Source organism: Amyelois transitella, chromosome 11 (assembly GCF_032362555.1).
Source record: "Amyelois transitella isolate CPQ chromosome 11, ilAmyTran1.1, whole genome shotgun sequence".
NCBI classification, from domain to species: domain Eukaryota; kingdom Metazoa; phylum Arthropoda; class Insecta; order Lepidoptera; family Pyralidae; genus Amyelois; species Amyelois transitella.
The window spans coordinates 5297041-5313737 of record NC_083514.1 but is presented as its reverse complement, the minus strand read 5'-3'; the positions used below and the strand labels follow the sequence as shown (position 1 = coordinate 5313737).

The window sequence follows — 16697 nt, the reverse complement described above, 5'->3', positions numbered from 1 at the left end:
CCACTGGATCTTCCTGAGGGATTTCGTTTATAACTCATTTCAAACTGCACGCAAACGAAGTCGCGGGCATAACTAGAATTGAAGTAAATACTTTGATTATTAAAAAGTTCATTTTATTTTATTGTATGAAAATTAAGATTAGGTACATTATTCTGCAAATTTATTCATACATTTACCAATATTGAAAAAAAATCATAGGTAAGTATAAAAGTTTTGACATAAGAAAGCGTTTTGTATTGAATCGATCTCATAGAATGCAATTAGATAGTTTTGCTTTTATTTGAAAACTATACATTGAATTTCCATGATATTTTATCCATATCATAAATATGAAACTGTGTTGTGTGTCCGTCTTTCACGACAAGAGCACTGCATCAAAATTTTACATACATTTACTCATAGTGTGGGTGTCAAGTACTCAGGAAGTTACTTTTCACGCTGGCAAAAGTAGGGCAAGAGAAAGAGTTTGTACCTATATCTAGGATGAAAGGAAAGCAGGTGAAAGGTATGGTAGTGATAGTATTGAAAGGAGAGTGAATAAAGCATTGCGTGTCTTTGTGGCCCGTGAGATTAGGGTACTATTCATCTGACCTTCGGTCATTACGTCCCTGGTTTAAATAAAAACATTTACTTGGGCTTGTCAGGCGGTGCATAGGCGAGCTGCTGTGTCTCGAGACTTGTATGGGAGTGAGTAGAATAAAAGCGGTGAAAAGCGACTGAGGATAAGAAATTAAGAACAGCATGGGAAAAAGAGAATATGAAAGAAGACATAGATAGTTACAAGGGAATGCTTGGTGGTGAGGATGAATGAATACAGGTTGACTAAATACATGTATGGGCAACCATACCTTGGGAAATTGAAAATGTCCTGGCCAAGGTACAGTTGACTCTAACCGACGAGCGTGCATCAATGTGGATGTAGTAAAAAATTATTTGGGATTGTGGCAGGTGGAAAGTATGTATGTAAAAAATTGCTTTTAAGGTTTTTCCTATGATAAATTCCATTGAAATCCAATGTATGAATAATTTTATTGGAGACTATAAAAAATATATGCATATATAGGTTATAATTTTCACTAAGTTAAGAGATATTAAAATTAATGACATCTCATATTTAAAATTACTATATTGAGAACCTCAATTTGTAATATGCTTGTTACGATACACAACTGGGAAATTGAAAGTATAATGTGGGCCCCATAGAAAGGTTAACCACCTTCATATTGCAGGTGGTAAACGTTCTCAGTGGCTCACTGTAAATAACAGTTTAAAAATGTCTATCTAAAACAAGATAAAAATAATGAATCCCAAATGTCCAGCAAGGAGCTTTTAGATTTCCAAGAAAACAGTTATATTACAATTGAAAATAAATGGTCAGACAAATTGCCAACACATGTTCAATTATAACATGATCTTACTATTCCAAGTCTAATAAAATTATTTCACTGATTTAATTAAAACTTGGCCACATACAAAGGTTTTGTTTTAACATTCACTAATCATTTATAACTCATTATTTCACATTAAAACATCAATAGTTTCCCAAATCTTCTTCCACAAAATACTCTTACAGAAAACTGTTATTGAAAATGCCCTAAGAAATTGGACCACTTAATATTCTCTATATGACAGCAATATCTAAATATACATCATTTCGGCCATAGATGACATTTTTTTTGGTATATGGACCAATGTTTCAAAATAACTAGCTAGTTCATCAATTGTGATATCGCATGGCGGATTGAGGGCTTGTTGCGAACAAGAACTTCCTTGATTTGATTCCATTACAGTCTTCTTAACTATTCTTGCATGTGATATGTCATTTTTCCACCATAATGCACGATTATTTTGTTCTGAATTAACAACATAATTTTTCTTAACATTAGGAGATATCCTTAGCTGGTTACAGTCATCAACAAGAGAACACAAACTTATAATATCAGAATTAAGATTATGTGTTGGACAATCTGTTTTATCTACAGGTTTGTTTAATTCTTTGTGGGCACTATTACTATTTTGAAGCAATTTCAAAACTGGTTCCTTCAGTACACTTTTGTTTTTCTTTTTGCTAATTGTTGGAATTATATTGCGTTTTGGTAAAGTACAAAAACATTTGTATTTTTTGGTAGATCTTGAAAATACACATAGGCGAAGGCTCTGATGATTAAATGGATTATCTTCTTTAACTATAAAATTTGGTTTATTGGGTTGAATTTCCAGTTTTCGCATTTCAACTCGTAATAAATCTTCCTTCGCCATTTCCTCTGAAATAAATACACACATATGTAACTTTATGAACACTTAGTCTTTTACTACATCTATTTAAATATCTATCGTAACTTAAAAAATACAGAATGTTAATGAGAAATTGCTGAAGTCTACTTGGTGCGTAGGTAATAATAGTTCCAATGCATCATGGCATTTCTGTCCATTACAATATCTCTTAGTATTTTAAGCTTGAATAACACCGATTTTACTACACACCTTACTACATTAACATTCATATTACTGTAAGCTAGCATTGCTAGTAGCTGAGTTGACTTGCTGTCCATTTTTATAGCTATATACTAAGCCTTAAATACTTTACACAGGATGAGATGTCAGAATAAGTGCAATAATAACATAGAACAAAAATTAAGGTCAAATTTACCAATCTCAAATAGATATTTTACAATATCGGTGATTTTAAAAATAGCTAAACACGAGGTACCCACCATTTATTATTAGTCGCAAACTCACTGAAGAATAAATAAATAAGCGCATGGGACACAAAATAAACTTAAAGATTACTACTTTAGTCGCATTGCTGTGGCATTTTACTATTTGTTTGCTAGAAAAAACTGCGTCATTATCAAATGTTTTACTTGACACGCTTGACAGTAGTGTAGTGTTACCGATATATGTCAACCGATTTATTATCGACAGTTGAGTCGATTCGATTGGTCTATTGATAGCTCAGTTAACATTTAATACTATCGACGCGCAAGAAGACTATCGATAGTATTGAAGCTCAATAACCAACGCACTGCGATGAGATAAAAATATATAAAATAAGAAAGGTAAATAACAAACTGATAATAATTGATGTAGAGAAAGAAAGAAAAAGAATCTTTATTTGGCGCAAAAGATAACATTACATTGTTCATATTGCGCTGATTTTCAGTGAAACCTAGTACGGAGGAGGCTTTAGCCAAAATAAAGGGATATACAAAATAAAGTATGACAGATAAAGTAGTAGGAAGGTACTTAGAATTATACTTTCTTCAGGTAATAAAATTGCGAGGAAACAAAACACATAATAAAAGACTACGACATGATTCTTCTAATGATTAGGTATACTATTGATTATGATGATGTTTGTCAGTAACAGAATTTGAGTGTACTCAAATTCTGCCATCATCACCAAGTACTTTAAATAGCAATAATATTACAAATAATAATGATAATTTGTATTACACTTTTTGGTAGACCACTACCAAGTGGTAATTTTAAGCCACTAAGTAGATTTAGGGTAAATATGTATATTATTGTTGGACTGTGTTTGCTTTTTTTTTTCTTTGTTTTGGTAGAAGGAGGTACATTGTTATATTATTTGTTAAACATATTATGGAATAAGTTTATTATTTTTGTTTTTTTAAGAAGGAAATTGTAATGAGATAAATACTTTTCATATATATTGTATAAAATGAAAACGACGTCAAAGATTTTTTTTTCATTTTCTCAGTAGGTACCCTTAATATTTTTTATTTATGTAATATTTGTTTCTGCAGATACACAAGAGGTACCAAATCTACATATACAGTTTACTTACCTCAGATGCTAACTAGAGGTACACCCGTGGTCCTGACGTCAGGATGGCGGGTGTACCTATTTTATTTAAAAATCTTTACATAGAAGGAGGTACACAGATTTTTAGGATAGGTACACTGAGGTACACATCAGGTACGTTTTTAATCCCAAACAGATATTTAAATCCGTGAGGTACACCCGCGATTCTGACACACAAAGTTTCTATAAGCTGTTGTATACCTCGGTCGCCAAACCTGCTTACTAGATTCGAGATCCAAAGATCCGAGAGCTAAGCTCACTTGGCACTATACCGCATCTATCCCGGAAATTGGCAGTGAGGACAGAAAACTACGTCAGAGCTACTATCTGTCTATCACAAGAGATGGAGGTCGTCTTCTTAGTCGAACTAAAGTAAGTCTTGTCAGAGTGGTCGTGGTTGTGGAGACGAGGTACATGGAGAGGTGTTCGACGGGTCGTATTCTTTCCCGAGGATTGTTCTCTCAGTGATGTGCTTCCATTTCTGCCGGTTACAGACGTTGCGAGTACACTGAACCATGGTAGACTCAGTAGCTTTTTTGATCAGGTCAGTTCAGCGAGTTGGTGATCGCCCGCGTGTTCTCTTGCCTTCCACCTGTCCCTGAATAACCAGTCTCTACATCGAGTTTTCTTTTCAAGAAATGAGACCAAAGAACTTTAGTATTCGTAATTGCACAGTTAACGAAAGTCGGTCTTTAATATGAAGCTCTTTTAGGATGGAAATATTGGTGCGAAACGCCGTCTACGGTATCTTTAGGAGGCGTCTCCAGCCCCACATCTCTAATGCGTCGATTTTACGGCGATCCTGCAGTCTCAGAGACCAATTTTCGGCACCATAGAGGGAAATAGAATGTGAGGTAACTAACACTAGTTTAGTTAGAATCAAGTCAAAATTAACTTATTTACTATATCACTTAATACGTATGAACAGGCTATCGTCATAATGTGATCTAGGATTAGGAATGTGAAAAAAAAATCGATTATGGAAAAAATCGATTAAAAATCGATTTTTTTAAAGTAAAAATCGATTTTTATACTTGATTTTTTTAAAATTAATAATCGATTAAAAATCGATTTTTATAATCATCCTATAATTGCACTCCGAAATTATGTTTTTGTCTTCTGGCTTTGAGCCCGGAACGCGAACTGCCAAAGAATACTATCATAGCTCCATAATATTACATTAACGCCATCTGTGCATTCTTTCTGTGCTCTTAAAACAGTTTAGATGATTAATTTAATCAAACATTCTCTAGATAGAATTAGTCGATGAACAGTATTTTACCGACATTCGGTTGATATTTTATTCATTATTCGTTGCTGAAACTTCATTTTTCAAACTTGATTGTTAAAAACTTTAATTTGTGTTGATTATACAGGGTGACATTTAAAACAACTGCATCCTTTTAAACATATACCCATGCTTCTGAGCCGTTTGAGCCTATTTTTATTTAAATTAAACTTCATCATTTTCACATTTAAAAAACCCTCAAAAACTACGTCACACGCTTTATTAAGACCAATACTACAAAAATAATTTAAAACTAAACATGTAAATAAATGTCTGAAAAATAAATTATTTTTCTAGTATCAAGTAAAGTACAGAGTTGTCGAGATCGCTCAGCTGAATGCATTGTGTCGTTGACCTCTGAATCTTACGCGTCGCTTTTCCGCCGGCCGGGGTGATATTACGTATTTAGGATCGTGGATTTTGATACTTTTAATTTTTTTCGTACTTTCTGAAATATGAACCGATATTTTTCTTTTTACGTTTTTAAATATCCTTTAGATGAGTACACTTAACAGTTAAATTAATGCAGTTGAATTAAATGTCACCCTGTATAAGAACTTACTGATTCTGTTGTTTATTTTTAATGAATATATATAAATTGAAAAATTTGGAAAAAATCTATCAATATAATAAAATCGATTATTTTCTTAAGAAAAATCGATTATTTGTTAATCGATTTTTCATACTTAAAAAATAAATCGATAATATAAAAATCGATTTTTTATCAGCAATGTCACATCCCTATCTAGGATAAATTAGAGATCAGTGCTCTTAATCTTTAGTCTATGAAAATGTCATACTTTTAGATGATCGAACGAGTCTATGCTCAAGCGAACCGAAGCCCCAAAGCTGTTTGTCTATTGCTTGGTATGCGTCGTTTTGTTCGGAAAAGCAGAGATACCTACCTACCGTTTCGGATATTCGGTGATTATCGGTCATTTTTTGCCTAAATCTGTGGCGTGGGTTGAATTTTCTCTGTGTTATTTGAATTCCAGTCATTGAAGCCAAATATGCGTAAGCGAAAGTCTGTTAAGAAAGACGAAGACTCCGAGGGCTCAGGCGGCGGTGAGCCAGAAGAATTCCAAGACTCAGGAGAAGATTGGACGCCGGATGCCGATTCGGTAATATTAATCTTTTATATAGAATTAACTTCAACCGTACAGCACAATTGTTGTTGTTTGATTGCCAAGCTGACTACAGCTTTTACACGTTTGAAGTTAAGGTTATATTTTAGGAAATAAAATTATACCAAACGCTGTTTTATTATTTTCCTCGTACATAGACAACATTAGCTTTAGCTCACGGCGGCACATGAAATTACTCTGTCGTTCCTCATATTCCACACTATATGTGTACAAAATTTCATGAAGATGGGTTCAGTTGTTTTGACGACGTAAGACGTCTAACCAAAAACACTTTCACAAGAATTAATATTAGCTTTTGCGCGGGAAATTTCAGAAACTAAAGGCTATGCCACTCCCGAAGGTCTATTCTATATATATACAAATTTTGTGACAGTCCAGTAGTTTTTTAAATTTATTTGTTACAAAAATACATATCTTTTCTCTTTATTATTAGTGGGGATTATTATAGATTTCTCAACTACTAGGTACCATGGCATGATTTGTAATTTGATCCTAAAAAATAGTTTAGTATTGATGAAGTCATCCTATGTATTACTGGCGCAACAAAGTGACTGGCAATTCAAAAGAAGTGCTGCAATGTTAAAATTCTCAACACAATGATTATTTTTTTCTTATTAGGTGTCAACAGATCTGTTCTTACGTATATTTTCAAAACCACATTTATTTTCTTAGAAGGTTTCTTTATTCTCTTCCATTAATTTTTTTTTTCGTATTTCTTTTCAACTGAAGTTTTCTTGTTTTACAGAATGAGCAACCTGCTCGTGGTGGAGGACGTAAACGAGCCACAAAAGCCTCACTTAATAATTCAAAGAAAAAACGTAAAAACTCATCATCTGAAGAGAGTGAAGGTGAAGCTGAAGAGGATGAAGAAGGAGAAGATGAGGAAGGAGATCTTGATGAAGAAGAAGGGTCAGATGATGAAAAAAATGGTTCAGATGGAAACAAATCTGATTCAAGTCAATCTAAGGATGTACCAAAGCACTTTCATGTTAGTATTTTTTGAACATTTTAAAGTTTGAAATAGGGTAATTGCGCTGGTTTGGCGTCCAGTTCTACTTTTCGTCCATTTCACTTTTAAACGCATATAAAAAGAATATAAACACACCTATGCACGCATGTTGCAACTTGTCACGATCCTTCATACTTAAGCAACAGTTCTAATAACCACAAAATCCAATTTGTCAAGTGAAAACTTCGAAAAAATTAAACTCAGTGGCCGGCATGTGTTCGTGTTTCGTAGACGTCATTGCCGATACAAAAAAAATAGCTGGTGCAGGAACACTCCGTGGTGGGTTTTTTGACTATTTCACATAGATTGGGTAATATTTTGGCATGTAAGGATATTTAAGAGTATAACTAACATTATGTTTAGGTTATTTTACAATGTTTTTGTAGTAATCTTAGTAAAAGTTTGCGGACGAATACTGACATGCCTATTTTACTAATTATTTGGTATCCGTCCACGTGGACGGAAACTAAAACAGCAAGCTAAATATTTGGAATGTTCATTTTACTTTTTCAGACCTATAAAAAAATATGTGTTTTCTTTAGATATAAACTTTATTGGCTATTTGACAAGATATTTAGTTAACGTCCAATAATTTCTCAGTATTGCTTGTTTAAAAAAATGTTTAAATGGCATGGAACGAAAACTAAACAGCAATATTTTTGTATTAGTATTCGTCCATAAAAGTGTGGAATCTACTTCTAACACATTTTCTTGTTAATTCGAACAGGTTTTTCTAGTAGGTACTAAACTATGAAATTAATTGTTATAGATGGATTCGGGGAAATAAAAAAAGCAGGAAATCTACTGCTGAAGAATAAATATTTTTGTTGATTAAATAAAAGATTATAAAGACAGTTTTTATTTAACATTGCACTTTTACTCTTTTTTACATACTGGACGAAAACTAGATCACACCAGGGCGAAAACCAAATTTTTTGGACGAAAACTAGTGAAATCTGCCATTTAACATTTAATTATTTATATAAAAAACAATGTAGATATAATTAAAAGTTTCTTAATTTTTATCAAAAATAGACTATATGAGGTATATAAACAAATATGAGCTATTTGCATTAGGATACTTTATCATATTATTTTTACGTCTGAAAGCTAGCAACTCCGCTAATTGGACGAAAACCAGCGCAATCACCCTACTTAAATGTTGTGAGAAGTTTTCAATATATTATTTTTATTTTTTCAGTCTGGGAATTTTGTGTTGTTAAAATCTGACGTCAAGTGGGATGGTGATACAGTTGTTTCAAAATTGGATGAATTAAATCTGTGGAAAATAGATGGAAAAGCACTTCTACAAAAATTCATTCCTATGGAATCCAATGGAAAGATTCTCCATAAATGCACTTGTGTGGTAAGTTCTGACAACATGAAGGTTAATGTGCTTAAACTTCTGGAAAGGTTATTTCATACATTAATCATGCCTCTGTCCCCAAGAGGTACGCAGTTACCACATCTTTCCATTCGCCCCAACCCCTGCATACTTCTTTTGCTTCATCCACATTCATAACTCTCTTCATGCAAGCTCATCAGTTTTGGTTACTCTTGACCTGACCTTTTACTAGAACGTCTCTGATTTGATCAAGGTATGTTTGTCTAGGCCTTCCCACTCCAACAGTCCCACTCTTTTTGTATATTAGCTTAGTCAACCTGCTTTCATTTATCCTCTATGTGTGTGACTAAACCATCTAAGCATCCCCTTTTCTATTCCTGTCACTATATCTCCTTTCACATCACAACATTCACTTATCACACTGTTCATTACCTTGTGACTCAATTTTACACCTATCATACTTCTAAGCGCTCACATTTCCACTGCATATATTCTACTTTCATGCTATTACCTTGTGACTCAATTTTACACCTATCATACTTCTAAGCGCTCACATTTCCACTGCATTTATTCTACTTTCATGCTATTCTTTCTGCTACACCCAACTTTCACTTGCACACATTAGTGTTGGAACTGACTGTTGGGTTTGTCTACCTTGCTATGTATTCTAGTTTGAAATGGATGTACATATTTTTGATGTTACTTTTTTTTCAGTATTCTGGCTGGAACGTTGATAATCGTGACAATTACTATCCAATTACTGAAATACTGGACAGAAACCCGCGCACAGACTCAAAAGAAATATGTGTAGCATTAGATCTTAATGATCTCATCAAAGTAAGAGACAAGTAAATGCATGGTGTTTACTTGTAGCAAACTAGTTAAGTGGAAGTTAAATTTATCGAATAACAGGTTTTCCTTTGGCACTTCATTCCAATTTACTTTATGTAACAGTCATTTTATAAAAAATGGGGAATAAATGTTCAGTACAGTAATTGTGTTTTTGGCTTCCTACTTCCTAATTAGCGATAAATTATATACCTACATTGCTAAAAAGGCGGGTATTGGGGATAACCAAAAAGTTCGGATTTAAAAATGTTTCTTTATTCTTGTCATTTTTTAATAGTGTTTTCTTGGTGTCTCGTTTTGTCAGTGGAAAAGTAAAGACTGTATTTTTGCAATCTCTTTATTTTATTTTTCTGCCGCAATTAGGGGCAACGAATCTACAACAGCGGGCATATAGCGCCAGCCTTCTTAGCTCTTCTGTGTTTCGGCTTTGGTTATATTAGCTTTTGCCCATCTCTAAAATCTGTAGTGAATAATAAATACCCCATCTTCGTACCTATTTCACTGTACGCGAATAATTTATGTTGTACTCTGCCGCAACGCCCCCTGTTGGAATAATTTAGTATGTACATACAGTAAATTTAAGAAAAAATGTATTTTTACTTTATAGGGCGCTGCTAGAGAGTATACTCTACAGCAGCGCCACTCAGAATACTTAGTTGTATTTATACTAGAAAGCTGATTTTTAGTTAGACGATGTACAAACGTTTATAAGTATGTACGTCTTAGAATAATAATGAAAATGTAAGCAACTATTGTTTTATCTAACTTTAAAAGAAAGACCGTTGTTAGGTACATTGCAGTGATCACTTCTTTCCTGTCAATAAGGCAATTAATAAAGTAAGTACTAAATTAATAACACAGATTTTGTAACAGTAACAATTTCAGGAAAACTATATTGTCTACCTTTTATTTTTTCATAATGAATCGAAAGCTGGATAGACTAGCCAATAATTGCATTCGTTTCATATTTGATTTACGAAAATATGACCATGTCTCCTCTTTTCGTTCTCAGCTTGGTTGGCTGCCTATTCCTTTTCGTCTCATAGCTAGAATCCTATCCAGGCTGTATACTATTCTCAACGACCCTTTCGCTCCAGATTATCTTAAATCGAAGTTCCCACTTTTAAGCGTTACCCACGCTCGATCCCTTCGCTCTTCTGATAACCTTCTGGCCACTCCTGCCCATCGCCAAGAACAAGCCATCCGACTGTGGAATTCCCTTCCTGAATCTATTCGGAAGGCGCCTAACAGATTAGCATTCAGGGAGCAAGTCCATGAACATCTTTTTGACCAGTATTTTTTTTTTAAACTACACAATCATCCAACTTATGTAGTATATGTATGTTTATTTTATATTATACTGTATATATTTATCGTCAAACTTATGTATGTAAACTATATTATATGTAAGTGTATAAGGTATTCTATTATTCATATTTTTCTCTTAGATTTCACGGGTCTATACACCCCGGATTTTTGAGAGGCTTGCGTGGGGATATAAATCCAACACGTAGAGGCCCTTTGGAGAAGTTGATGTTATGTTGTTCTCCTGCCAAAACCCGTTCCCGGCCATATCAATAGACAATATGTCCATGAACAGATCTCGGCAGGAGGTGAAGCTATTACAAAATAAGGGAAAAAGGATTATGGGTTATGGAGTTGACGTTTGGATGGATTTTAACTGGGCTATTGCTGGAGAAGTTCGGACACCTGCCATAATCATGAATACGTGACTATTATGTGGCAGGTGGTGACTCGCCACTCACTAAATGGGCCCCTCAAATCAGTCACCATGATTAGCAACAAAGGGGCAACATCGGCGTGGGTGGCTAAGGATGTCGAGAGGTGTGACTGCGGGGCGTGAAATCATGGTGATCCAGTCAGGCACCCCCGGCGTTATGACATTTTACACTTCTATCCTTCGAGCGTATAGCTCTCGCGACTCCACTCTGACCGGCCGGTTAAGGCAAGCCAGAGGTAGGGGTCCTGTCCCTCATCGGTTTCCACTCCGACCTTGGCGAAGGAAGATCGGAGGCGAGGAACAGCGGCCTCCCCTGGGAGCACTCAGGTCCGTGGGGTCGCTACTCTCCAACAGCTCGCCACAAGCTGCCCTGCGGCGACTGATTGCACTGGGAAGGTGACCCAGGGGGCGATGGGGTCGTCACGTCCCGACGCCTTATTTTTCTTATTATTATAATTTTTTTTACACTCATTGCACCACCCGTACGTCCATCTCAGTTTGGTTCAAAGGTTCGACTGGCAGAGAATGCCTTGTGGCTAGGGTTGCCAACCATACTTTATAATAACGTATCCTACTTTATTTTTGGTAATAATCTATACTAATATTATAAAGCTGAAGAGTTTGTTTTGTTTGTTTAAACGCGCTAATCTCAGAAACTACTGAACCGATTTGAATAATTCTTTCACTGTTAGATAGTCTATTTATCGAGGAAGGCTATAGGCTACATTTTATCCCGGATTTCCTACAGGAAACGTCAACAATGCAGGTGAAAGTTGAATGAGTCGGCCATCTGCGAGCTTTCCACGCGAACGCTGCGCAAACCAACAAAGATATAGTAAAACAATGTACTAAAGATGTGAAGTACTCATTTTTTGCCACAAAAAAGTCCGCGAGAGCATATATCTATCTCTTAAGGTTTACTTACAATAACCACTTTTATGTTCATTTTTTAAGATTATTTTTTCATTATAAACATAAGTTATTTTGAAACCAATTTTCTTTATTTCAGTATTAATCCTTATCCAAATAAATATGTTTATTACTTTCGGCTTTTCATGTAGACTAAAATTGCCATTTACAGTATATAAATCAGACGAATAGGTTTTGAGATATAGTCGTTATAAGCAATTTGCAGCGAAACATTTAATACGGCGAACCAGCGTTCTTTCTAATACGCGTGACCGCCTGTATATATCTATTCCACGCGGACGAAGTCGCGGGCACAGCTAGTACTTTATACTTTTGCATACAAATAAAGTATGCGAAAATACATTAGGTATTTCCTACTTTTACTGTGGTGCGTAAAACAAAACACTCATTATTTATAAGAACAACTATTTAACTGTACATATAAGTTAAACCAGATATGGAAACTATTTATAATTACTTAAAAATTCATCTGATAACTTACCAAATGTATAAAAAAGTATATTTCTTATTTACTGTCCGTTCCCGCCACTTCAGCTTTCATTGAGAGAGTTTTTTCTGTAATGAATCTGAAGTGGCGAGAAGAGAGAAATAGGGCGTCATTAAATTTAATAAAAAAACTAATCATTTATTTATTTAAATTTAAATTTTGATTGTCAAACAACCTTCGAAACATTTAAAGGTTGCAAGAAATTATTATGTGCTAAAAGCACACAAAAATACGTTTTTAAGGCAAGAAAACCATAACATTTGAAAAAATACTTTTTATCTTCCAAATACTTTATTTCTTTCCCATTCAATCAATGTAATAGGTTTTTTTTTTTGTAAAAAAAAGTTGGCAACCCTACTTGTGGCATTAATTCCACCTGTTGTATATTTTCGTGCATAAAGTTTAAATAAATAAATAAATAAAAAAGCTAAATAATATAATAATAAATAATACGTACTTCATTTGATTAATGTATTGAAGTAGTTGATGCATGTATTTGCATGAATGAATAACACTGCATATATTTTTGAAGAGGGTAGCAACAAAAATAGTCTGACAAGCATGTATGCATTTTGTTTAAACCAAAGAGGTTACTTACAAACCTTATTTCTTATATTAAGTGAGAAGAAATCAACGTTTGTGTTTTGTTTTTTTTTTCTTTGTTCGTATAATTATATTGAGTGTTTAATTCACTACATCTAGTGTGTAGATTTGTTTGTGCAATAGGAATATTTATAAGTAAGCTTTAGTTAACGCAGGTTTAAAAATCATGAAACGCACTACAATTGTTTCAGTGTGTCTTGAAGAACAAAAGACCACCCTTCAAGACTATAAACAATTATTTAATAGTGTAAAAAAGTTACCATCTAGCGGCAGCACTGTTTATAAAGATGTGAGCAAAAATCTTTCGTACCTTATTTCACCAAAAGCTATTTATCTATCAGTCAAAAGAAACTATATGTTTTTTTGGTTCAAAAGAACACGAAGAAGTGAGTGATATTAATTTTAATAATACGGATTCAGACTTACAGGAAGAGAAGAGTTCAAGTGACACAAGCAATGAAAAATATAAAATTCAAACAATTTGCATTGATCTAGATGAATGGAATGAAGTCAAGCCTGTTTTGGAAATTGGGAAGAGGAATGATCCGACCAAAACTTCACAGAAATTCTAGAGTAGAAAGAGATTGCCGAAATCGAAGTGGACGAGTGTTTTTGTTGAATGGATTTGGCAAAGGACGAGTAACCGATGCGTGTGGAATTTTAAAAATAATTCTGTATGTGACGATTTTTGTGTTAAATGTAACGGCACTTGTAAAGTGTGTAAAGGCAGGGTACAAGTTGTAACTTCAAAAAACGATGACAATATTTTTTTACGTGTAAATTTGAAGAAGTTGATGGAGACATGTTGCATAGTTCACAAGTAAAAAACAAATTGACTGCTTACAAAAAAAAGGAGTTTCTTCTTCAGTTGCAGAACCAGTATCCAATTGTCGTAAAAAATAAAACAGTTGATTCATCCATGCCGAATAACGATACTCTTGATCGTGAACCACCTTTTGTTCCCAATTTGAAAAGTTTCCAAAATATGAAAAATCGTTACGACAGTGAAAAACGTTATCACAAAGATGTCATATTTAGAACAATTTTTTGTACATTATTGGAGTGATCTACAGTTGCAAATTATATAAACACATTTCTTCGACATCACAAACTATTTTAAGTATTGATGCAACTGATTCCATTTTTAAGAAACTATCACCTCCCGCTGATCCTTTGAACATGTATCAAAGTAAACATAGTGGAAGGTACCTCAGTACTGCTGATGCAAATGATTTCCGCTAAGCAGACAATGGATAATATATATCAGTGGCTGCAGAAGTGGATTGGTCCAATGAAAAAGCCAACTCAAGTAATTTGCGATTATTCAGCGGCTTTGATCGATGCGGTAGTAATTGCATTTACAAAATTTAAATCAACTGGAGAATATTTAAGCCACTGTTTTGAGGTTTTGGAACAACAAGAGCATTGCGAACTTACTTGTGTAGTCAGATTGGATACATCTCATTTCGTGAAAATTTTGTATGGTTCGAAATGTTTCAAATTTGTAGATTCACTCATGTGAAAATTATGCAGTAGCAAAGTATCCGTATTTTAATCATAGTTTCCCTTCAAAAATTTGATAGACATTTAAGTGATGGTAGCATAAGCAAATGTGATGCAGCTAAGGCAGAGTTAAATCGCTTAGGATTTGAAAGGGATTTGCCTTATGACAACGAAAATGATGTAGAAGTTATAGACAATATAATGGAAGAGGACTATTATGGTGGCATAATGCTAACTTGGTTTAATTCTATTGTTGATGCTGAAACAGTTGAGAGCGATTTAAATGAAAATACAGAATTTGACAATATGTATTTTTTACCACCATTTGTTGAATGTTTCCGCAAACTTTTATTAAGAATGCCTTTGTGGACAAATGTAATATTGTCACAACCTCAATGTTCTTCAGATACCCCAAGTAGTAGCAATGTAGAAAGTTACTTCAAAATATAAAAACTTTATTATTGCATAGTCGAACCGGATTGATGAGGGTAGATGATTTCTTACTGAAACATACAGAATATTTATCTGGGGAATTAAAAGCAGCCTGGTCATCTAATTGCATCGATAAAGACAAAAAAATAAAGAAAACCGCTAATCAAAACGACGTTCCCAGGAGTTCTTCTGTAAAAGAGAATTTTACATAAGAATCAGTGTTTAAAAATAATCCTAAGCTAGAGGAAAATTGGCGGAATAAAACCGTAAACCAGAAACAATTGCCATTAATAGATAGGGTGAAACCAAAACCACAACCAAACACACTAGGAAAACATATTCCTGCAGTCTCTTAATAGAGCCACGAAAAGTTTTTATTTTATTTAGGTAAAACTAGCTTTTGCTTGCGGCTTTACCCGCGGTAAGCTTTAAAAACGTAAAATCAATTAATTCGTTAGTAAATAATAAGGCTTTGCAAGGCATTTCTTTTAAAGTGAGATAAAACAATAGTTGCTTACATTTTCATTATTATTCTAAGACGTACATAGGTACTAATAAACGTTCGTACATCGTCTTACTCAAAAATCAGCTTTCTAGTATAAATACAACTAAGTATTCTGAGTGGCGTTGCTGTAGAGTATACTCTCTAGCAGCGCCCTGTAAAGTATCATTTTTTCTCAAATTTACTGTACGTACATTCTAAATTGTTTTTTGTACATAATGTTCATCTGTTGTACATAATGTTCTGATGTAGTACATAGTGTTCTGTTGTAAATAATGTTCTTCTGTTGTACATTAAATTGCCATAGGTAGAACAAAAATTCCAACAGGGTGCGTTGCGGCAGAGTGCAACATAATAATTTCCGTCTTTACTATCCCATCATGGATAAATTTAGAATAAAAACTATAAAGCCAAAGACTCTTCAGACGGAAAGATACCGTACAAAAATGATATTTTCATATTTTGACCCAAACACCAACCCGATAGATAGATACAAACCTTAATCTTTTGAGTTTGTTTCCATGAGTAAAATCAACATTTTTCCACGACCGAAAATCAATTTAAAAAAATGTTTCCACGCCTGTCACTTTCAATGACACCTAATGTCAATGCCAAAATTTTCATTTTATGTCCTGACTGATCACTTAAAACACTATTAGGTACACCTACAAACTAAATAGAGTTATTCACACGCAATCGGTCGACGTAAGTATGATGCTGTATTTTCGAAACCCCAAAAAAAATCGTAGAACGGGTTCTACGATACATTCCAGCACTAAGGGTAGCACTTGCTGTTTGACTATAATTAATATTCAGTCAATATTCAAAATTCCTTACGGGGTGAACAGAACCAACAATTTGAAAAAACGAATAAGCCACGTTCAGCAGTACTGTACTGTATGGCTTAATGATAGAATTAAGATTTAAATATTGACAGATTGCTAACCCATCGCTTAAAATCATCCCATGTTAATTAGTCTATCCCTTAGCTTAGATAATAGCTTCCCAATGCTGAAAATCTCAATTTAAAAAAAA

At 34.0% G+C, this 16697-nt stretch overlaps 2 protein-coding genes across 2 annotated transcripts; one reads left to right on the top strand and one right to left on the bottom strand.

Moving 5' to 3' along the window:
• Positions 1 to 1010: 1010 nt before the first annotated feature.
• Positions 1011 to 2889, bottom strand: LOC106134940 (uncharacterized). The gene is made up of 2 exons (XM_013335087.2): positions 2715 to 2889; positions 1011 to 2264 (listed from the first exon to the last, which is right to left on the bottom strand). The coding sequence occupies exons 1-2, from the start codon at positions 2761 to 2763 to the stop codon at positions 1639 to 1641; spliced, it is 675 nt and encodes a 224-aa protein (XP_013190541.1). The 5' UTR covers positions 2764 to 2889; the 3' UTR covers positions 1011 to 1638.
• A 3053-nt stretch (positions 2890 to 5942) lies between these two features.
• LOC106134952 (uncharacterized) lies at positions 5943 to 9610 on the top strand. Its single transcript, XM_013335103.2, has 4 exons — positions 5943 to 6237; positions 7007 to 7249; positions 8472 to 8636; positions 9330 to 9610. Exons 1-4 carry the CDS (start codon positions 6127 to 6129, stop codon positions 9465 to 9467), a joined length of 657 nt encoding a protein of 218 aa, XP_013190557.1. The 5' UTR covers positions 5943 to 6126; the 3' UTR covers positions 9468 to 9610.
• Positions 9611 to 16697: the final 7087 nt, after the last annotated feature.

Coding starts and splice junctions, on each gene's coding strand:
- LOC106134940 (XM_013335087.2), bottom strand. CDS start 2,763: ATGCGCTTATTTATTTATTCTTCAGTGAGTTTGCGACTAATAATAAAT. Junction 2,265..2,714: donor TTTGCGACTAATAATAAATG/GTGGGTACCTCG, acceptor TATTTATTTCAG/AGGAAATGGCGAAGGAAGAT.
- LOC106134952 (XM_013335103.2), top strand. CDS start 6,127: ATGCGTAAGCGAAAGTCTGTTAAGAAAGACGAAGACTCCGAGGGCTCA. Junction 6,238..7,006: donor GGACGCCGGATGCCGATTCG/GTAATATTAATC, acceptor CTTGTTTTACAG/AATGAGCAACCTGCTCGTGG. Junction 8,637..9,329: donor TCCATAAATGCACTTGTGTG/GTAAGTTCTGAC, acceptor CTTTTTTTTCAG/TATTCTGGCTGGAACGTTGA.